The sequence below is a fragment of the Acomys russatus genome, chromosome 23 (assembly GCF_903995435.1).
Source record: "Acomys russatus chromosome 23, mAcoRus1.1, whole genome shotgun sequence".
NCBI classification, from domain to species: domain Eukaryota; kingdom Metazoa; phylum Chordata; class Mammalia; order Rodentia; family Muridae; genus Acomys; species Acomys russatus.
Window position 1 is genome coordinate 58,288,397 of NC_067159.1, and position 20,077 is coordinate 58,308,473.

Consider the following 20,077-nt stretch of genomic DNA (forward strand, 5'->3'; position numbering starts at 1 on the left):
GAAGCCCAAAGGTTTGCAGTAGGTAGACGTGGTTGCTCAGGCTGAAGGGCAAACTCGTAGGATAGAGTTATAAATCAGAATGGCATTCTGGGTCGAGTGTGGCCCTCATGCTGCTGTGCCCACCGTGAGTACTGTCTGAGCTAGTGATACGATCCTTTCTGCTTCCCTGCGGGGTATAGCAGAGAACGAGTCAGCAGTGGCACAGGAAGGGGAATGTCGCCATGGGGACCTTTTCCTAGGTTACCTAGGTGCTCAGAAGAGGGATAATAGCGTATGTATTCAAGCACTATTTTTTGGTTTTGTTTTTTGAGGCAGAGTTTCTCTGTGTAGCTGTGGCTGTCCTAGACTCACTTTGTAGACCAGGCTGTCCTCGAACTCAGACATCTGTTGCCTCTGCCTCCCAAATGTTGAAATGAAAGATGTGTGCCATCATATCAAGCTCAAGTAACTATTTTTAATAAATTTTTAAATTCAGATTTTTATCTATAAATTCTAAGTTGGGCTGTTTAACATCTTTGAGCTTGAGAGACAGGAAGCTTACGTAATTATTAATAAAGTTTTATCAAATTCTGTTCATTTTTACCTGTTCATCTTTTACAGGCTTGACACAACTCTCATAGACTTTACTGACATGAAGTGCCAACGAGGGGATCTAAGCTTCATCTTTAATGGGGATGCTGCCCCCTCTGAGTCCTTTGTAGTGTTAGACAACGAACAAAAGGTTTATCAGCGAATACACCACGAGGTAAGCATGGCTTATTAATGTTTCCTAAAGGGTTTTTGAAAATGTGCATTTATTTAGCAAACTCTCTGTATAATTGCTTTTTAAAAGCATAATTGACATGGTTAATTCTCAAAGCTTTCATTTCTTCTCATAGAGTTCAGTTCATCCCTTGGCTGGTGGCCCTGGCTTCTCCTCGTTTTCACTGGCTGTCATGTCTTGAGTCTGTGTTAACAATGAGACCCTTCTTTGTTGTTAGAAAAAATTAAAATCCCAAACGTTCAATATTAGAATAAAGACTCGGGAGGCACATGCTAGGGTGAAAACTTGCTAGCTCAGAGAGGCAGAGTGTAAAAGTAACTTTTAGTCTCCTGGCTCAGTTGTTTTCCCGGAGGCTTACTGCCTCCTTCTGCTAATCTAGGCCCAGTCCTGGTAACTTCTAGCCTCTGTACAATCTAACCTAGGCCTCTGAAACTTACTGCTTGCTTAAAGAGCTCACCCTAACTTGTTCTTTCTGAGCCCTGGGCTGGCTGGTTCAGCTCAGCTGTTCTGGCTCCCAGCTGACTTAATTAATCTGGCTTCTCTCTTGGCCTGGACTTGCTCTGCTCAGCCTCAAACTAACTCAGCAACCTGCGCTAATCTTCTGCTTCTTCTCATTTTCTGGCTCATTCCATCTTCACCTGAGTTTTCTCTCTGCAACCCATCTCTCAATTACTGTCCTGGTTTAAAAAAAAACCTGCCTCCTCTCTCTGTAAAATTGCCTCGTAAGTAGCTTCCCTTTCCTCTCTCTTCTCCTGAGAGTTGGGCGTATCCTATGCTGTCACATCTTTCTCTGATTTGTCACCTTTTCTGCCAATCAATTAGACATCACTTTCAAACATGAGTGTTTCTTTCTACAAACTAACTTTACCTTCATTTGGGATTAAAGGCATGTCCCACCATGCCTGGGCCTAAGCTTTTCTTTACCTGCCCTCTCCTTATTACATATGCCATAGCTGCTACGAGTGCCGGGTGGCAGCAGCGTGTAGTGGCAGTCACTGGAGCGTACTTACCCTTAATGTTAGCAGCGTGCAGTGGCAGTCACTGGAGTGTACTTACCCTTAATGTTAGCAGTGTGCAGTGGCAGTCACTGGAGTGTACTTACCCTTCATGTTAGGGTTGTACTCTAAGTGCTGTGTGTGAATTAGTGTGTCTGTTTTATAGATTATAGGTGACAGTGACGGCTCCGGTATCACCCGGGGCCCAAAATGAATTAGAGAGCAACTGGAAATTATATGAGAAGATTTTACAGTTGCTCATCTGAGGGGTGATAATAGTACTAGGGTTGTTGTGGTAAATAGGAGAGATTAAGATACACAATATATTGTTTATTTATTTATTTGGTTTTGCAAGACAGGGCTTCTCAGTGTATCCTTAGCTGTCCTTGCTTTTGTAGGCCAGGCTGGTCTTGAACTCACAGAGATTTGCCTGCCTCTGCCTCCCTGAGTGCTGGGATTACAGGGCTGTACCACTGAACCTGGCAAAATACACACTTTCTAAGAACATTGTTTTCCTCAAAACTTCTTTGTTTTGTTTTTCTCTGAGAAAGTGGTATCATCTTAGAAACCCAGGAGTTATTTTTGACATCTTTTCTCACATTCCGTGATTTCTGACTGGAGAGCATGCCTGCTCATATCTTTTGTTAATGTCATGTCAACACTTGTGTTCATGCTGTTCTAGAATTTAGATTATCAGTATCTCTCCCTTTGAAGTATTGTGAAAACCTTATATGTAATCTTCCTGGCTCTCTTTGTCTGCTTTTAATTTGTCCAACATTGAATTTGGAAAATAAGTTTATGGGCCTTTTCCTAAGACATTTTACAAGTTCCATATCACTTTAAGAGTGAAATTGCAACTGCTTTGGCTCCTTTTGTGCAACTTTACTTCCGCTTTTGACTTTCTGATTTAGATAACCCCATAGTCAACTTCCATCTAGCCACCTGTGTCACTTCCTTTCTTGTTTGTGACATTTCTATTCCCTGGTCCTGCAAGGCCCTTGCAGCCTTATACCAAGGTCACCTACTTAGTGTTATTTTTTTTCCCCCTGCCAGGTAACTATGGTATTTATGTTCTTTTTTGTTTTAAAGTATTTTATTATTTAATATGTGTGGATGTTTTGTCTACATCTACATTTATGTACCCACATGTGTCCTTGGTTGCTTTATAGTCTGGATAAGTGTGTTGGATCCCCTGGAACTGGGGTTACAGATGACTGTGAACTGCTGTGTGGGTGTTGAGAAGTGAACCCAGGTCCTCTGCGAGAACAGTTGTATAAATATATAAACACAAGTACTCCTGTGTTTGTGCTGTTACTATGTCTCAAATCAAGGCCTAGTGTGTAGCTTAGTTGGTAAGAGTGCTTGCTTGGCTAGCAGCACAAGACCTTAAGTCTGATCACTTAAATTGGTAATGTTAGGAGACACACATGATCCCAGCATTTGCTAGTTTGAGACAGGAAGATTAAGAGTTAAAGGTTGTTCTCAGCTACTTAACAAGCTTGAGGCCAGCCCATGCTGTGCTGTATATTTCAAAACAAAACAAAACTTAATTTATATGCCTCCTGCCCCCAACCTCTTCAATTCCCTCTTTTTATTGTTCTATCTCCCTGAAGGCGATTAGGTTCTTTCAGTTGTGTCATCTGTTACCTGACATAGCATTTACACCATAGGTTGGCAGCCTTCTTAAAACGTCCAGGACTATTGTCTGAGCATAAAAATAGGATTTTTACAGTGTTCTATACCCAAGCTATAGAAAAATTTAAAATGGAATATTTGATTATTTTTCTCAACCTACTGCAATGGAAGTATTTCTTTAGAAAACTATGTTCCCCATTTGTGTTACCCAGGAATCTATTTTCACCATTATGCATTCGCAGTACTTTCAGGGGTTTGCACCTTTTGTTTTTAGGGTGGTGAGGATGCATTGGTGTAAGTGCTGTAGGCTCAGTTACACAGGTTGAAAGTGAGGTGTGAAGAGTGGGAGGCGCCCATCTGCGTGTAGCCACTGCCAGCCCTGGGCAGCCTCCACTCCTTAGCTTCTAACATGAGAGATGAGAGTGCCTTAGCCTGTTAGGGGAGAGAGCTCTCCGTACACATCGCTGTCTGCTTGGTCTCCAAGCCCTGCACCTCAGGGTTCTCTGTTCTAGAAGCAGAGAGAACAGCTATGCCAGTCTGCTTGTCTGAGGTCAGTCCCTCGAACCAGCCACACACAGCAGTCCTTTGATTTCCATGTGTGTATCATGGCAGATATGTGTCGTCCCCCCCCCCCACCCCCCATCACCCACATCCACATCATGCATGCACACGTGTATGGAGAAATTCTTTAAAAGAGAAAAGAAGACACAGTTGAAGCAAGGCTGTTTGTGTGACTCTTAGGAGTCATAGCTCATATTCATGGCTTTCTTCTCTAATAAGAAATAGTGGGAAAACCCAACTTTCTCCCGTGTTCTCCTAATTACTTCATGTCTTTAGAAGTTTGGGTCTCACCATGTTAGCTCTGACTGGCTGGGTACTCAATATGAAGACCAGGCTGGCCTTGAATTCACATGGATCTTCTTGCCTGTGCCACCCATGTGCTGGCATAAAATGCATGTGCCACCATGGCCAGCTCCCTTGTTCCTTTCAGAAATTGCTAAGACCTAGGCAACAGTGATGGATTTTTTTTTTTAATTGGCAATAACTGAAGGCTAACTTATCTGCATTTAAAATAAATAAAACCTTTGTATAGGAATTTTTGTTTCAGTTCTTTCTATTTAATTCTCAAAGAAGTTAAAGAAAATTATTCTATAGGCCATGTAGTTCTGTAATGAATAGCTGACCTTATTACATTTATTTATATAATAGTATGGAAATGCTTTATTTTTTTCTGCCTTGGTTTTAAGGATTCATAATTAGTTATGATTCTGAGTTACAAGAGATGTGAAAGGTAAACATCTAGTTTCAGAATAAATAAACTTTCACATTACTTAGTAACTGTATTTCTGTCTTTTGAAGTTTGTAGTATCTTTAAAGAAAACCCAGATTCTTATATTAATTTTTGTCCCAACCTAGGAATCAGAGATGGAAACAGAAGAAGAAGTTGATATTTTAATGAGCAGTGATATTTATTCTGCAACTTTATCAACCAAATCTATTTCTTTCACACGTGCCCAAACTGGATGGCTTTTTCGGGAAGATAAAACAGTATGTAAAAATCTAGATATTTTTGAACTTTAAAAAATTGTTATCTAATATCACCAAAATAATGATGGAAATATAGAAATTGTCTTTAGGTGGGCTGATCTTTCCTCTCTTGTTTTGAATCCATATAGTTACAGTGCATACAGAGTTCATGTGCAGTCTTGGGAAAGCCTGGAGAGGAAAAAAATGCAGTTCATCTGGACTCTTGTTGTCTGCCTTGTCTACCCCAAGTGGAGTTTGCACATGGCTCCATTCTTTTTCTAGTGCCTGTGAAGAGATGTGCCCTTGGATTTGTTTTGCTGCCTTTTTCCTCCTGCTTCAGAGTTCTTGTATCTTATGTCTACTCAAATTAAGCTTACATATCTGTAAAACTGGTGAATTTAAATCTTAGTGGAAGTTTCCATAATTCCATCACATCTGTCAACAAGAGCAACTTAAGATCACCTAGAAATACGCTAAGACTTTCACCTGGCATGCCCTGTATGCAACATTGAGCTAGATGTGTTCAGATTTGAAACTGACCTGAATTTCATAGCAAGTCTACACACAAGCATTTATGTTTGTGTATTTAAACGCCAATATATATTAACTACACAATGTAATAACGAAATGGAGAATAAAACATTGTAATAAACTTGCTTATAAATTAATGGCATAAATATAAATTTAATAATAAAAGCCATATCAGGTAAGGTGTGAAATTTAGTGATTTTTAAAATTACATTTTATTGAATATAACATTTTTACATTGGAAAAACAAAAACAAGCCTTGTATTCACTTAAAACTAACTCATAGGAGATAGGAATGGAGGCTGTCGGATATGAGTGACGTAAGATAAGGATGGATATGGGAGACACAGGAGAGGGCTATGTAGGGGCTTTTCTGCTGTGAGGGACTGGCTTGTGTGCTTATGGGACTTTGCAGGTCTGAGCTGCGTTGAGTGTATTGCAGGCTGGATGTTAGGGGGGAGCTGGCACTGTAGAGTCAGAAGTCTGTAGATAGGATGTCATGGTTTTCCTGTTGCAGTTTTGAAGTGGAATTGCTTTTTCCTCTAGAATTCTTAGTGTTTGCGGTTAAGACTCAAATGATCAGATGAGACCCACAGTTTACAGAGGAAAATGTACTTTTCCAGAGCCTGTTAACTCAGTGGTAGTTGTATTAAAAATTCCACCACAGCAGCTCATTGACCAGACCAAGATGAATGAATGAAGCCAGAAGACTCCAGTGAGCGCTCTAGAATCCCGGAACCCTGCAGACCCTTTTAGTGGTTCTCACACATAATACATATGCTATCTGTAAATACGTGTAGTGTTTTGTACTGATGCCCTTTAACACAGTGCTGTCAAAAGCTTTGGGACTGGCTGTTTTGTGACTCTGGTGAGGGCCTCTACTCCTCACAGAGTGTTGCTTACTCCCCTCAGCAGCTTGGATGTTGCCTAGTGAGTGTGCTACGTGTTCCAGCAGCCTTAGCGTGGGGCAGATGGTGACTAGGTCCATTCCCTTCCCACATGCCTTTGCCCTGCACAGCACAGGCTTAGGGTTAGGAGCAGTAGATATCGTAGCTGGATCAGGAGCAGTGTATACTTGACGTTTTTGTTTATAGCAGTTTCTTGTTCTGTTTTTTTGTTTTGTTTTTTCCCTCCCCAGTTTTTCGGACAAGGTTTTCTATGTAGCCCTGGCTGTCTTGAACTCTGTTTGCGGACCAGGCTGGCCTCGGACTCACAGAGCCTGCCTCCCAAGTGCTGGGATTAAAGGCATGCATTACCACTGTCCAGCTGATAGGGCCGTTTTTGTTTGATAAGTGTTGCTTCTTTATATGGTCCCAAGACCTGTTAACCACCTCCCAGCCACACATAAGTTATGCCCTTGAGCCCTCAAAGCCTATTTGGCACAAGTGGCACTTAGGGCTCAAGGCTGTGGGCCCAGCATTGCGGTGCATTTTTGCTTTGAAGTCTTACTTGTCTGTACTCTGTTCTTCTGGGCAGCGTTAGATGGATCACTTCAAGAGAAGATAAAAATTGAAACTGCTGTCCATCTAGTGTTACCACTAAGCAGCCAAAAGCTCTTGAGCAGCGGCTAGGTGACCTTCTTAAGTCTTTGACAGGTAAGGAGGGAGTCAGTATGCCATGGTTCCCATTTTGTAGGTAGAATCGGGTACAAAGTGCTTGGCTTCCTGGTGACTTCTAAGGATCTACAGAAACACTGGAGACGCACACATAATTTTGGAGTACCAGGGCACAGCAAGGTGGAGTAGGCAACCTGGATACAGCTAGAAATGGGAAGCTGGGTCAAGGAAATTCAAGTAGATAATTTACATGGGACTGTGTGGGTGTTGGAGGTACGGGTCAGCCTCGGATGATTAGTAAGACTGTTTGTTCTCTTCCCGCTGCCTTTTTATCATTTGAGTTTCTGTGCCTACATTTGTAATTTGAACTTTTTACACGTTATTAGTGAACAAGGCTACTTTGGTGTTTTGTTTTTGTTTTTTTCTTTTCTAAAGGAGTGAGCTGCAGTAAGTTGAAATTTTACCCAATCAGAGATCAGAGAGGGTCCAGTGTGGCATGGACTGTGGATTTTTATTCTGCTTTTCTATCTATAAAATGGGAACACTGTTATACCCCTGACCCCTCCTTGTTGCTCTGTGTGACTATTTAGTGAGGCTCTCAGATTGCGTTGTGATACTTGGGAGTAGGCAGTGAAAGAATACCATATATGCTTCTGTTTAGATTGCCTAATTTGCAGATTAACCAGCATACATCTTTTGTACTTTAAATTTTCCTTTGTAGTTTGGAAATTAATTATTGTATTTTCAGTTTATGAAAATAATTTGGTGACTTCAAATATCAATATTTATTTTTACCTACATGGTACGTTAAAATCTGAGATCAACCTTTTTTAAAACTATCATTTTGGAATATTTGATTCTGTTTTAGGAAAGAGTAGGAAACTTTTTGGCAGACTTTTATCTGGTGAATGGACTTGTTCTAGAATCAAGGAAAAGAAGAGAGCACCTCAGCGAGGAGGACATTTTGCGGAATAAGGCCATCATGGAAAGCCTGAGCAAAGGCGGGAGCCTGACGGAGCAGAACTTTGAGGTGCGATTCTCATCAACTGTCTACCTGCAAATCTTCATTTTCTTTGTTAAGAATAGAAAAGGCGGGGGACCTTTAGTATTTTTTGAGTCTACATTTGGTCTTTGAAGTCATTTTTGTAAGCATGAAACCTGGTGTTAATTTTTATCCCATACCCTGTTGCCTTCTACCTTAAAGACCCAGCTGAAGCGTCACCCTTGTCCTAGGTCAGCTCGAGCCTGTGCAGTCTGGGAGCTGTGTATGAGCCTCTGCCTATTCAGACACTGTGTGCCATGAGTGCGGAGTCAGGAAGGCATGGGGAAAGGAAATTAACACATAAGAATGGGAATTGTTCTACTGTCTGATTTCTAATATGAACCAGAAATTGCTCTTTTTTTCTTTCTAAAATGTATTATGTATATTGTGTATGCACATCGTATGAGATCAGGTGCCCACAAGAGGCCAGAAGTGTGTGTCAGGTCTTCTGAGACTAGAGTTGTGATTGTACGGTGGCAGATATGAGTCCTGGGATCCAAATTTAGGTCTTCGGAAAGAGCAGTGATTGCTCTGACCACTGCACCATCTTTCCTAGGCTCTTAAATTTTATTTTGTTTCAGGCATACACTCTTATCGAAACAACAACAACAGCAACAACAATAATAAAAATAGTTACTACTACTGCTGCCGCCACCACCACCCCCCCCACCCCTACTACTTCTTTTCTCTGTACCGGAGATTTTTCAAATTTTCAGAATAGGGATCCGTGAGGGAGAATGGAATTATTCCAGTAGGTCATGATTACTTTCTTTCTAAACTAGTGTCTTAATAAAACTGATTAAAAGCAGTTAAAATACATCTCACATAGTGATAGTCATTGCTGCTCTGTGAGGCATGGGTCTTAGGGCCCTGGGTGTGTCTGTGAGGGCACACACATGTGTCAGTGCTAGAGCTACAGCCAGAAAGACTGGAAGCTACAGACAGGTGTGGGTACATTGCCTATAGCAAAATGGCCACATTTCCTGAAAATAGTGTGACAAGTTCTCAACAGTCCACGGTAGTACTGTGTGTGTTGGGGGAAGTATTGCAACACTTAGAAAGTTAAGCATATCAGCCATAGTTTAAGTATTTCAGTTAAAACTGTGTAGGGCAAGTTAGTGTGTTACCATCCTTTTCTACCATGTGCTTCTCAGGCTTTTTCCTGTCCAGAATCAGGACCCTGTCAGTCTTCATTTATTCACTTGGTCAGTAGGTGAGAAAGCACACAGCAGAGGCAGCTCACTCACTACACAGGGAGCCTGGCAGACGCTGCTTCCTCCTTGGACCCTCCTGGCTGTGCTGTGATTTGGATAGTATGAAAGGCCTGTTTTGAAAGTAGATTTTGCTGTGATGGTGGCTGCGCTACCCTTGCTTTATATTGGGGATAAATATGTAGGACACTGTATCAAGCAGAAGAAGTTGATGGGCCATTTGCCACGTAGCTCTGACGAGCTGACTGCTGCATATATGCATGCAAAAAACAATCTGGGGAGTAAGTCTACAGACCTGGCTGGTGCCCAGTCAGACTTAAGTAGGCAACTTGATTTTACAGCTACATGAATTGTGCTCTAATGTACTTGAATTGCCAAAGGGCTCTTTAAATGATATTTTAAGCAGCTGTAGTGTTTTAAGTTGAAATGAAGATATAGTTTACTGGATGTAGCTATAGAACAGAACAGACTAATGTATATGAATTACATAAGCTATCAGCTTTAGTCAGAAACTGAAGGAAAGGCTCTGGTGAGCTGTAGCCTCATTTGGCTGTGTGTAGTGGGGCAGCTTTGCCTTAGTTTCTGGTCCTGGAAATGTCTGCTGCAGGCGGCTCATCACAGATAGTAGTAGGACAGGAGAAAGACAGTTGTTATTTTCTTTTTCATTTTGGTTTGGCTTGAGTTTTTTGTTTGCTTTTTTTTGAAACAGGGTATTCTGTTTCTCCTAAGCAGGACCCAGACTTCTGATCCTCCTGCCGTAGCCTTGTGGCTCTGCACACCAAACCCAGTTATGAACCTTATGATTCTTGGTGAATATTTAAGTTTAGTTTATCAGTTTCTAATATACATGTGTGGGGGAGGTGGACTTTCGATGATTATGGCATTGAATTATAGATAAATCCATTGGTACATAACCCTTGGTTTGAAGATATAGATATCTGGGTCTAGAACTCCGGTCTGTGTGTGTACACTGCAGCTTTTGGCTAACCTCAGCTACCAGCTCTTCCCCTGTTATCCAGTTCCTTTGTGGCAGCTGTTTGCTATAGGCTGTCATTTATTTATTGATTGATTTTGTGTGAGCACTCTTATCTGTATGTGCACCTGCATGCCAGAAGAGGGCATCAGTACACACTATAGATGGTTACAAGCCACCCTGTGGTTGCTGGGAATTGAACTCAGGACCTCTGGAAGAACAAACAGTGCTCTTAACCACTGAGCCATCCCTCCAGCCCCCATTTAAAGGATGGATCTTCTGTATTGCCTAATGTTGAAAGGAAGTGTCTTTTCTGTACAGCTACTGCTGCTTTGGAACAAGGACCCTGTGGCCTTCCCAGGCATTTGCAGAGTCTGTACTAGCTGAGATAAGTCACAGTTGACTCATCCCTGTTCTTACTGAGATATCTCTTCCTTTGATTAGGGGAAGAGGAAGGTGGGTCAGGTGGCACATGCCTGTAATCTCAGCTTTCGGGAGGTGGGGCAGAGGGTCAGGAGTTCAAGGTTATCTTGAGTAAGTGGTGAGCCTGAGGCCAGGTTGGGCTACCTGAGACTACTTTTAAAACAGCAAGCCAGAACAAAATCCTTCCTTCTCTGACCAGGGTGTATGTGGTGGTGTTAAATTTGACTGTCATTCATGTATTCAGTTTGCACTGCCTCCCTCTAGTTTAGTTCCTGTTGCTGGCTCATCCTATAGTGATCTAGACTCATACTTAACTGACCTTGAACTCTAACCTTAAAGATAGTTAACAAGTAACTATCTTGTGTTATTGATCTCTCCTTTTTGTTTTCTACCGTAGTAGAAATGAGTACATCAATTCATATTTTTCATCAGAGACTCCCCCTGCTTTTACAAGGTTATTATAGTCCATTCAGGATTGAAGATTCCACTTATGAGGCAGAGACAGATAGTTCAAGGCCAGCCTTGTCTACATAGTGAATTTTATTTAGGACAGGTAGGGCTACATTGAGAGACCCTATTTAAAAAAACAAAACCAGAACGATGAAAATGTCCACAAGTTTGTAGAGCTGCCTTTTTGTGCTGTCATTTGGCTTGTAATGGTTTTTGAGCCAGATAAAGTTCTGGGCACTTTAACTTGGGCACATGGAGGCTTTTTTGAGCCTAGGACTTTGGAATTGTAGGAAGCCTGCAGTAAATTTCAGCCCTACGTCCTTGTCTGGGCAGTGTGAATAGACCCAGTCTCTTTCTGTGTGGGCGGGGCGGGGCGGGCAGTCGGCCGTGGTTCAGGCTGGAGCCTAATGTGTAGTAAAGGATGACCTTGACCCTCAGGTTTGCAGGCGTTGGGATTGCGGGCTATTCCCAGTGATTGGAGCTCTTTCTCCTCCCCCTCCCTGCTGAACTGCTCATTAATGTGCGTTTTTTTTTCTGCTGCCTTAAATGTTTTGAAGCCAGTATGTTGCATTTTTATTGTGCTTCTGAATCTGATATAATGCCTGGAACATTTTAGGTAACTGAAACAGTGAAGTAGAGGTAGTGTTAGCTTGATGCCAATATTAATATTCATGTTAATACTTAAATTGCCACAGGACTACTTTGAGATTAGCCTCATTAAATGTTATGTAGGAAGGTTAAGTGGACTAGTACCTAAATGGTTTGTTTGGTGGGGTGTGCTGATGTCTATCACTAAATACCCCAACCCCAAGTTATTGTCTTGTGAGGCAGTTCTGTCTGGACCCAGTGTGGTCAAACTCTTGACATCTTAATCAAGAAAGCACAGTACAAGAGCAGTGGTCTAACCTGAGCTAGAGCACCCAAGAGCCACAGGTAGTGTTTGGGGTTTCCTTTTACGGAGTCTGGGGAAAGGAGGAATTGGCTGCTAGAGGAGGGTATGATGGTTGTTTTGAGTGACAGGCTTGAGTGACCTAAGCTCTTCCCGCTGTCCATGTCCCTTGCTACAGTGCATCTGATGCTGGTCATAGGTACGTACAGTCATGTATTAGCATCAGGCGGTAGAAAGGGGCTTTTCTGAAATGTTCCTTCGCTCAGGTGACAGTCTGCTTTACTGTGCATTACCAAGCTGGATATGTCCTACGATATGTTTGAGTGGACAACTCGGGTTAGTAAAGGATTTCGAGGGAGGAGCCAACTCTGTGTGTTGTTTGGAGTGGGGTGTATTTTCACCTTGCTGTGGGTCAGGGTCCCAGGTTGCTAAGTTCATGGTTAGGAAATAGGTGCATGTAGCTTGAGCTAAGAGTTCTAGGTTACCAAGCTCTCCTTACGCTTTCCTGCCTCAGTGTGTTTTAACTTTACATTTTGAAATGTGATTTTCTTCACCCTACATTCTATACTCTCCTTGTCTCTTTCTCTTATTGGCAGCCGGTTAGAAGACAGTCCCTTACCCCTCCTCCTCAGAACACTATTACGTGGGAAGAATACATATCTGCTGAAAATGGAAAGTAGGTGGTTTTGTTTTGTTTTTGTTTTGTTTGTTTTCTTTGGATTTTAGGGAGAACATTTTGTTTAAAACAGTATATTTGGATACAGGAGTTCTGAGAATATCATTGGTATATTTTTATTTGAGGCTATTATTCTAACTTTACAAAATATAAGTTAAACATGAGAAAGAAACCTCCCAAATCATGTGTGGACTGTGAGTCTAGAGTCTTTTTACAGTCCTTTTGCCAGTCACACCAACCAACAAGTAAGAACCCTGTAGGACCTGTTCAGCTTTCCTTGTCTGGCAGACTTGTGTTCATAGCTGTGCTGATGCTTGAAGCACTTCCTGTAAGGCTGTTCCAGTTTGTTGCCTCTGCCCTGGTCATTCACTTCACTGACCTCTCACATTCTTCCATAAGCCGTTACTTAGCTGTATCGCTAACTCTTGGAGAGGAGTTAGGCACAGCGTCTCTGTTTCTTCACATATATTGGTCAGAAGAGAGATGAGTCAGTCAGGCTTATTTGAGTGAATGGATGGAGAGAGGATGGATGGGTGTAACCCATTGTTTCCCTTTTCGTGGAGAACAAAATACTCCTCCTGTACCCATCCCTTCCGTCCCTCCACTGTGCTCAAGAGGAAGCTGCCTTGATTTTACTTTTTTCTTATTGAAAGGTGTGCTATGTTTACAGGTTTTCCACGTTCTAGGGTTAGAATGTTGAACATACTCTTTAGAGTGTTGGACATTATCTTTTTGTGAGTGGCCATTATTTTGACTAGCCTTCACTAGATGCCCCAGCAGGCCAGAGGAGGCCATCATGTGGTTACCTGTGGCATGATGTGCCAGATAGTTCAACAGAACTTTGAAACAGGGCAGGAAAGCCCATTCACAACTCAGTGGAATAGAGGAGGTCCCCTCTGTGTTAATTCTATAAGGGAAATTATTTTGAAATAACTTCTGCTTTCTTCAGCTTAGCTCTGTCTGTTCAGCTCCTTTTATGTCAGTAGAATGAGCTTTTGCCTTACTGTAGTCACACACACCAGAAAGTGCGTTAGTCACACACACCAGAAAGTGAGTTGGAAAGTTGCATAATGTTAACAATGCATATGCACAGGCTCCTTAATTACAGCACTTTTTATTGTTGAGTGCTGAAATTATAAAAGACAGAGATATTGAATTCAGCAATTTTTGTTTTTGTAGTGATTTTCTTTGTTCCTTAAAATGGTAGTTATTATTAAATTCACTTACTCAGTATGAAATTTCTTGAGTATTCATGTTTGTTTCAAAACTTTTAAACTTCTTTTCTATCATTTCTTATATACATCTTGTTTTTAGCATAATATTTCTGTAGGAGGGTAAGAAGGTGGAAGTATTAGTGAGTGTTGGTGGAGGGGATGAGTTGTCAGCAAGGCCTCTTCTGACAGTGTTATTTCTGTTGCAGGGCACCACACCTCGGCAGAGAACTGGTGTGCAAAGAGAGCAAGAAAACATTTAAAGCCACTGTAGCCATGAGCCAGGAATTCCCCCTGGGAATTGAGTCGTAAGTGTGCTGTTGATTACAGAAGCTCTGACAGGCATCAGTATTTGCATCTGAGGTGTTGAAATATCAAAAAAAGCAGACAGTTCTTGTCTTAAGAGTGTGTACCCACCCATAAATTTTATGGTTTATAAAGGTGTCTTTTTCTATAGTTTTGAGTAGTCTAAGGAAAAGTATTAAAGCAACACATGCTTATAAAAATACTTCATAGAAATGTGTGGAATAAAAAGATTTTCTTTCAGCACATTAGTTAGACTGTCTTTTTGACTATACGTATGCATGTAGAGCCTGGGAGCAGTGTGCGTTTTGGCACACAGGCTTCAGTGCTTTACGGGTTCTTGGGATTCCAACAATAATCACATTTGTCTTTTATCCCTTTTTCTTGGAATTTATAGTGCTGATCTCCTGTGAATTTGTTTTGTGGTTCTTTTACTGATAAACGTTGTATTTTCAGTTTGTCCCTGTTGAAAACTGTCCTGCAGTGTACACCTTGCACACACCCCTCCAGCCCCATCTACACCAGATGCTCCTGTAGAAACGCTGGACTCACTCTTGGGAGGCTGTGCTCTCAGCTCCTTATGAAAATGTGGCTGGCTGGGCAGGAGTTAGAGGACTAAGTTATGATTTTTCTCTAATTCATTCCCTTTTTAACCAACATGATGACTTTTTTTTTCCTAGAGAAAATAGCCGGTTCTAAAATTTTCAACAAAGTCTGTTCACACTCCCTGCCTTCTCCACCTCAAGCTTTAGAAGGGCAGATGCCATGTTGTGTAAAGCCTCTCTGTAGAGGTCAGCTGTGGGGAGAATCTGGAGGCAGTGTGAGGAAGGAGTTGGGAAACATGGGTAGCTCTGGGACCTTTGGACTCTCTCTGGATCCTAATAAAGAGTTGCAGCAGATTTTACAGTGTGTCTGGAGTTAACTCCAGAGATCCTAAGACACGAGACATAGATGTGTTAGGACATGGGATGATGTAACCACTGTCCTAGGACAAAGGGAGTCAGTGTGGTTAGATCACTCCTGAGAGGAAGGACAACAGAGTGGAATGAAAAGAGATGGGGAGGCCAGAGGTACACTAAACTGAGAAGGGAACAGCACTCTCAAAAAATACATGCATCAGTTGGGCGCAGTGGCGCACACCAGTAATCCCATCACTTAGGGAGGAAGAGGCAGGGGGAGCTCTGAGTTCAAGGCCATCTTGATCTATTAAGCAAGTACATGAGAGTCAAGGCTACACAGAGAGACCCTGTCTCAAACAACAACAACAAAACCCAAATACATTAGATACAGTTGGTGAGCGTAGATGTAGCTGAAATTAAGTGTTGGCAGCAGATGAAGGGTCAGACATGATTGCTGTAAGAGCCACTGATGTTCATGTACCAGCCTCCAAATGTGGCTGCGCTAGTGTTTGAAATCTGATAGAAGAAAAATCTTAGGAAAGGATGGAGTCTGTGCGATAACATTTGATTCCAAATTAGGTACAGAACAGGCAACATCAAAAATGACCATGTCAAAATGCAGGGTTTCTTTGCTCTGATAGGACCCGCTGTACGCTGTAGCCCAGGCTTTCCTGGGCCTCATGCTCTGTCGCTTACTCAGTGCTTACTAGTGCTGCTCACAGAAGGGCACTGGGAAATAAGCCCCAGCCAAAGGACCAAGGGAGCTGTCATGTGCCTGTGATGCAGGGCTCTGAAGGACCCTGGAGTCTACACAGGGATTGATTGTGCAACTTAAAGTTTATGTGAGCTCAGTGATGGAAATAGAAGTTCATGCAGCCTTCCATCCCAGATGGACTGAGTCGCCTGTCGTCAGAGAGTTGCGGGTAGCACAGCAGGCTCCTTTCCTCCGCCATGCCTGAAGTTAATCTGTAAAATTTGAGCCATGTATGTAGTTCAAGAACATTAAGTACGTGAACCATGAAAACATTATTCTCCTTTCATTTTTCAGATTATTGAATGTTCTAGAAGTAATAGCACCCTTCAAGCACTTTAACAAGCTTAGAGAATTTGTTCAAATGAAGCTTCCTCCAGGCTTTCCTGTAAAACTAGGTAAGACAAAATTTCAGATGGAATTTTAGTGCTTTTTATTGTTGTTAATTCAAGCCTAGTAAAGTATATATTTTGAAGGGCAATATACTAGCTGTTTCATTTTATTTATTTAACTATTTCTGATTTTTCTGGGTGCATATAAATGCCTGATAAATACAGTACCTGGTGCAACTTAGATTTCTATGTGATTTAAATGAAATAGAAAGGACATTGGAATACTTTCTGCAGGAGAGTATATGTGAACATTTTAAGTCACTAAAATAAACACAGAGAAACACAATGAAGCAAAACAAAACAGAAGACTTGAATTGCTGCAGTCTACACAGCAGCAGTAGGAATTTAAGCAGGTTATGCAGAGGCAGAGTCTGCACATTCGTACCCTGTAAACTCCAGAAAACAAATCATTTAGTATTCACATAGGAAGTCAGGAAGCAGAATTCTGCACAGTTCACTAGACCCTCCCTAGCAGCTGTCACAGAATGCCTTCAGTAGCAAACTCCAGCTGTGGCGCTGGAGTCTCAGATCAGCACTGCCGTTAGGGTCATACCCTTGCTGACTTGAACCCTGGTGCCTCATGAGCTTCAGCAGCCTCCCATGTGCTGAGAAGTGGCATTCAGTTTCTGGGCTCAACTTTGTGGTCTTCTTTCTCAGGGCAGGGACTACCTGATAATTATTGGGTTGAAGTCCCTGCCGAGAACCTGAGATGGCATACTTGGGTCATGACAGCTGAACTATTTTGACAAAGAATCATAATGTGTTAACAATTATTCCCTTTAGGATGACCCTAACTCCATGTCTATAGGACCACACATGTGTGTTGCATGTGTGCACATGAGCAGAGGGACCGGAAGGTCCTTTAACACACTTCTAGTCTGACAAAGGTGCAAACACTTTAGTACAGAAAAGAGGTTTCTCCCACACGGTGAGAGTGATCCCAGCACTCGGGAGGCAGAGGCAAGCAGGCGATTGCTGAGGTCAAGGTTGGCCTGGTCTACAGCATGAATTTCAGGACAGTCAGGGCTACACAGAGAAACCCTGTCTGGAGCTCAGGATGGCGGAGTAAACAAGACCCCCACCCCGAGTAAAAACAAAAAACAAAACAGAAACTGAGCCTTCCCCTGCCTTAGTTTACAAAGAAGTTAAAGACCCAAGTTAGGAAAATTCTTACAGGCCCAACAAAAATCGGTTGGTCAGAAGGCCTGAGTTTGCTACTCCTGGGAGGCTGTGTGTCCAACAGTAGGCAGCAGTGGAAGCTGGGAGCTCCCGGGTGCCTGTGGTGATGGTTAATGAAAGCTTTCCCTTCCTGTTCCTAGTGTGAGAATATTCTGCAAACAAAATACTAAGCTTATAACAGCAACTTTACTGTGTGGATAGACTCTTGGGTTGGCTTCCATAGCCTGCTTCAGAGGCTGTTGGCAGATGAAATCTGAGGCTCCTGAGTAAAGTGGGTTAGGAATCATAAGCTTTTGTGTGGGCTGTGCTGTTTCTAGGAACTCAGGAAGAATCAAATGAGCAGATCATTGCTGGTGAACTTACTCTCCAGATTCACTTACCGTTTGGGCTAGAAACTCTGACATGTTTTTATTAGGCTGAAGTAATAATGGTGTTACACAGCAGATGAGGTATCATTTGGAGGAAAAGTGTCAAGATTTGAAAAAATCTGCATGCTCCTCTACAGAGGCAGGAGCGGCCTCGGGTCCCAGGGGCAGGTGTGAGTTGGGTTGTTGTGGAGACGTAGTTGTGTGAAGGAAGGTGGCTGGCTCCAGGGGGCTAGCAAAGATGGACATCTGACTGTATCTCACCATTTACTCTCCAGATATACCCGTGTTCCCCACGATCACAGCCACTGTGACTTTTCAGGAGTTCCGATGTGATGAATTTGATGGGTCCATCTTTGCCATCCCTGAAGACTACAAGGAAGACCCGAGTCGGTTTCCTGACCTTTAACTGATCTAGAAGAGAAGAGACTCCAGGTGGCAGGGACAGAGCTTCTCTTTAAGCAGAGAGTCGACACATCAGTGATGTGATGAGAAACTGACCTCTAATAAAACATCCACAGCTTCCTGATGTGCCATTCATTCATCTTTTTAAAGTCACCACTTCCTGTCTGTAATAGTTTGACACCCAGTGACCCTCAAACCTTCCTATGTAAAGCAGCTGTGAGTGCTGTGATTTGTTTTTAAAGATTTTTACACTTCTTGTTGAAATATATATGCATATAAATATATCTATAGCTATATCTAAAACACTCCTGGACCATTAACATAAATTCAGTGTCTTAAGAGATATGAAACCCTTTGAAACATGTCGCCTTTATCGAGGGTGGCATGTATACATGTTCCTTTAAACTTTGTTTTCATCATTATGTATAGTTGTACTTGGATGTTCAGTGAACTAGAAGGAATGCAGTTTTCTGAGGTGAACAGAACAATGGTGACCATCAAAAAGTCGCATTCACAGTTTGCTGCAATACATTCCGAGGGAGTGCTCCCTATAGGGAATGCGGTGCGCCCCCCCCCCCCCCCCAAGCACCATGGCAACAGTTGCATTTACAGCTGCTGTGCATTCTGAGGTTGGTAACAGTTACACCGTGCATTCTGAGGGAGCGTGCTGCTGGGAATGCGGTGCCCCCCCCCCCACCTTGGTAACAGTTGCATTTACAGCTGCCGTGCATTCTGAGGGAGCGTGCGCTGCTGGGAATGCGGTGCCCCCAGCACCTTGTGCAGCTCATGTGGTGCTCTTTGTGTTACCTGAGCCCTTTTCCAGTGGAGACTGTTTGTTACTCATCTTCTTTTCACAGAGCCTCTATTTTCCCCCTAACCTTGAGTTTAAGGGTTCTTATTCTGTGGATAGATACGGTACCATGCTCACAGCCAGCCCTCTCCTAAGTGTCAGCACTTTAAACAAATTCCAAATTTTTAAACTTGCTTCCTAGTAAGAGCACGTAAGTCAGACTATTTTTAATGGAATATGGATGCATTGGTGTCAATTTTCAAAAATACATATTTTGGACAACTATGTGTGTAATGCTTTCAAAATAAGGTTAAAAACATTTTATATGCTACAATATATTTGTTATAGACTAAAAGTCCAGAAACATAAAAGATGGAAAGGTTTTTTTTTTTTTTAAATCACAGGAAAATATTTACTTATTTGTCTCCAAAGTGTTAAAATCATGCATTATTCATTTTTGCACTTAAATCTTTTCATATTTATTACAAGAAGGTTTCAAGGTCCAAGAAGAAAAATAAATTAGGGAGAATAATGTCTAAATCATAAGGTATCATGTTGTATTAAAGACTTAACTAAATGTTTGTGTGTCCTAATGTGTCAAGGATGCAACTGTCCGGTTGTCATAGTGTGACCAGTAGCTTAAACTTTTACTGAGATTTTTATTGCAGAGATGACTTATTTAAAAATCCAAAGCATCAGCCATGAGATTATTATTTCTTTACAGTTCCATCTCATAGTGATACCACCTTGCATATGTTGGGATTTTATTACTTTTTATAAGAAAAATAATCATTAAAAATTCAAAGCCCTAATCGCTCCAGTAAGTGATCTGTTAAATTTTAAGAACTGAAAAGTCCAGAGCAAGCTTGATGGAATAGTTTGGCCACTGGCATTCAGGCTGACCCAGGTTCAGTTCCGGGTTTCTGTCATTAGTCCTGGGGTCCGAGGTTCTGAAGGCAGTGACCACTGTTGGCTTAGGATTCTTGGCCATGTGGGAAAAAGTGATAAATTGCAGCTTGGGGACTGAGAATTTCTTAAACATGTGAATATTGCTGGGTTACACTGAAAATAGGACTACTGAAAATAGTTGCACTGGATTGTACTACTGAAAATA

At 42.0% G+C, this 20,077-nt stretch overlaps 1 protein-coding gene across 4 annotated transcripts in view; it reads left to right on the forward strand.

Annotated features, from left to right (window-relative positions):
* Ankrd13c (ankyrin repeat domain 13C) overlaps positions 1-18,714 on the forward strand; it is a 52,721-nt gene extending 34,007 nt beyond the window's left edge. Inside the window, exons 6-13 of one of the 4 annotated variants that reach the window (XM_051166069.1) lie at positions 601-745; positions 3,906-3,989; positions 4,810-4,941; positions 7,873-8,034; positions 12,589-12,668; positions 14,089-14,187; positions 16,130-16,230; positions 18,047-18,714. In XM_051166069.1, the coding sequence (XP_051022026.1) occupies positions 601-745; positions 3,906-3,989; positions 4,810-4,941; positions 7,873-8,034; positions 12,589-12,668; positions 14,089-14,187; positions 16,130-16,230; positions 18,047-18,177 (934 nt within the window). In that variant the 3' untranslated portion in view covers positions 18,178-18,714. Of the gene's footprint in view, positions 1-600; positions 746-3,905; positions 3,990-4,809; positions 4,942-7,872; positions 8,035-12,588; positions 12,669-14,088; positions 14,188-16,129; positions 16,231-18,046 lie in introns of those variants that run through there. The other 3 variants (XM_051166070.1, XM_051166071.1, XM_051166072.1) reach the window with 3 other exon arrangements.
* Positions 18,715-20,077: the final 1,363 nt, after the last annotated feature.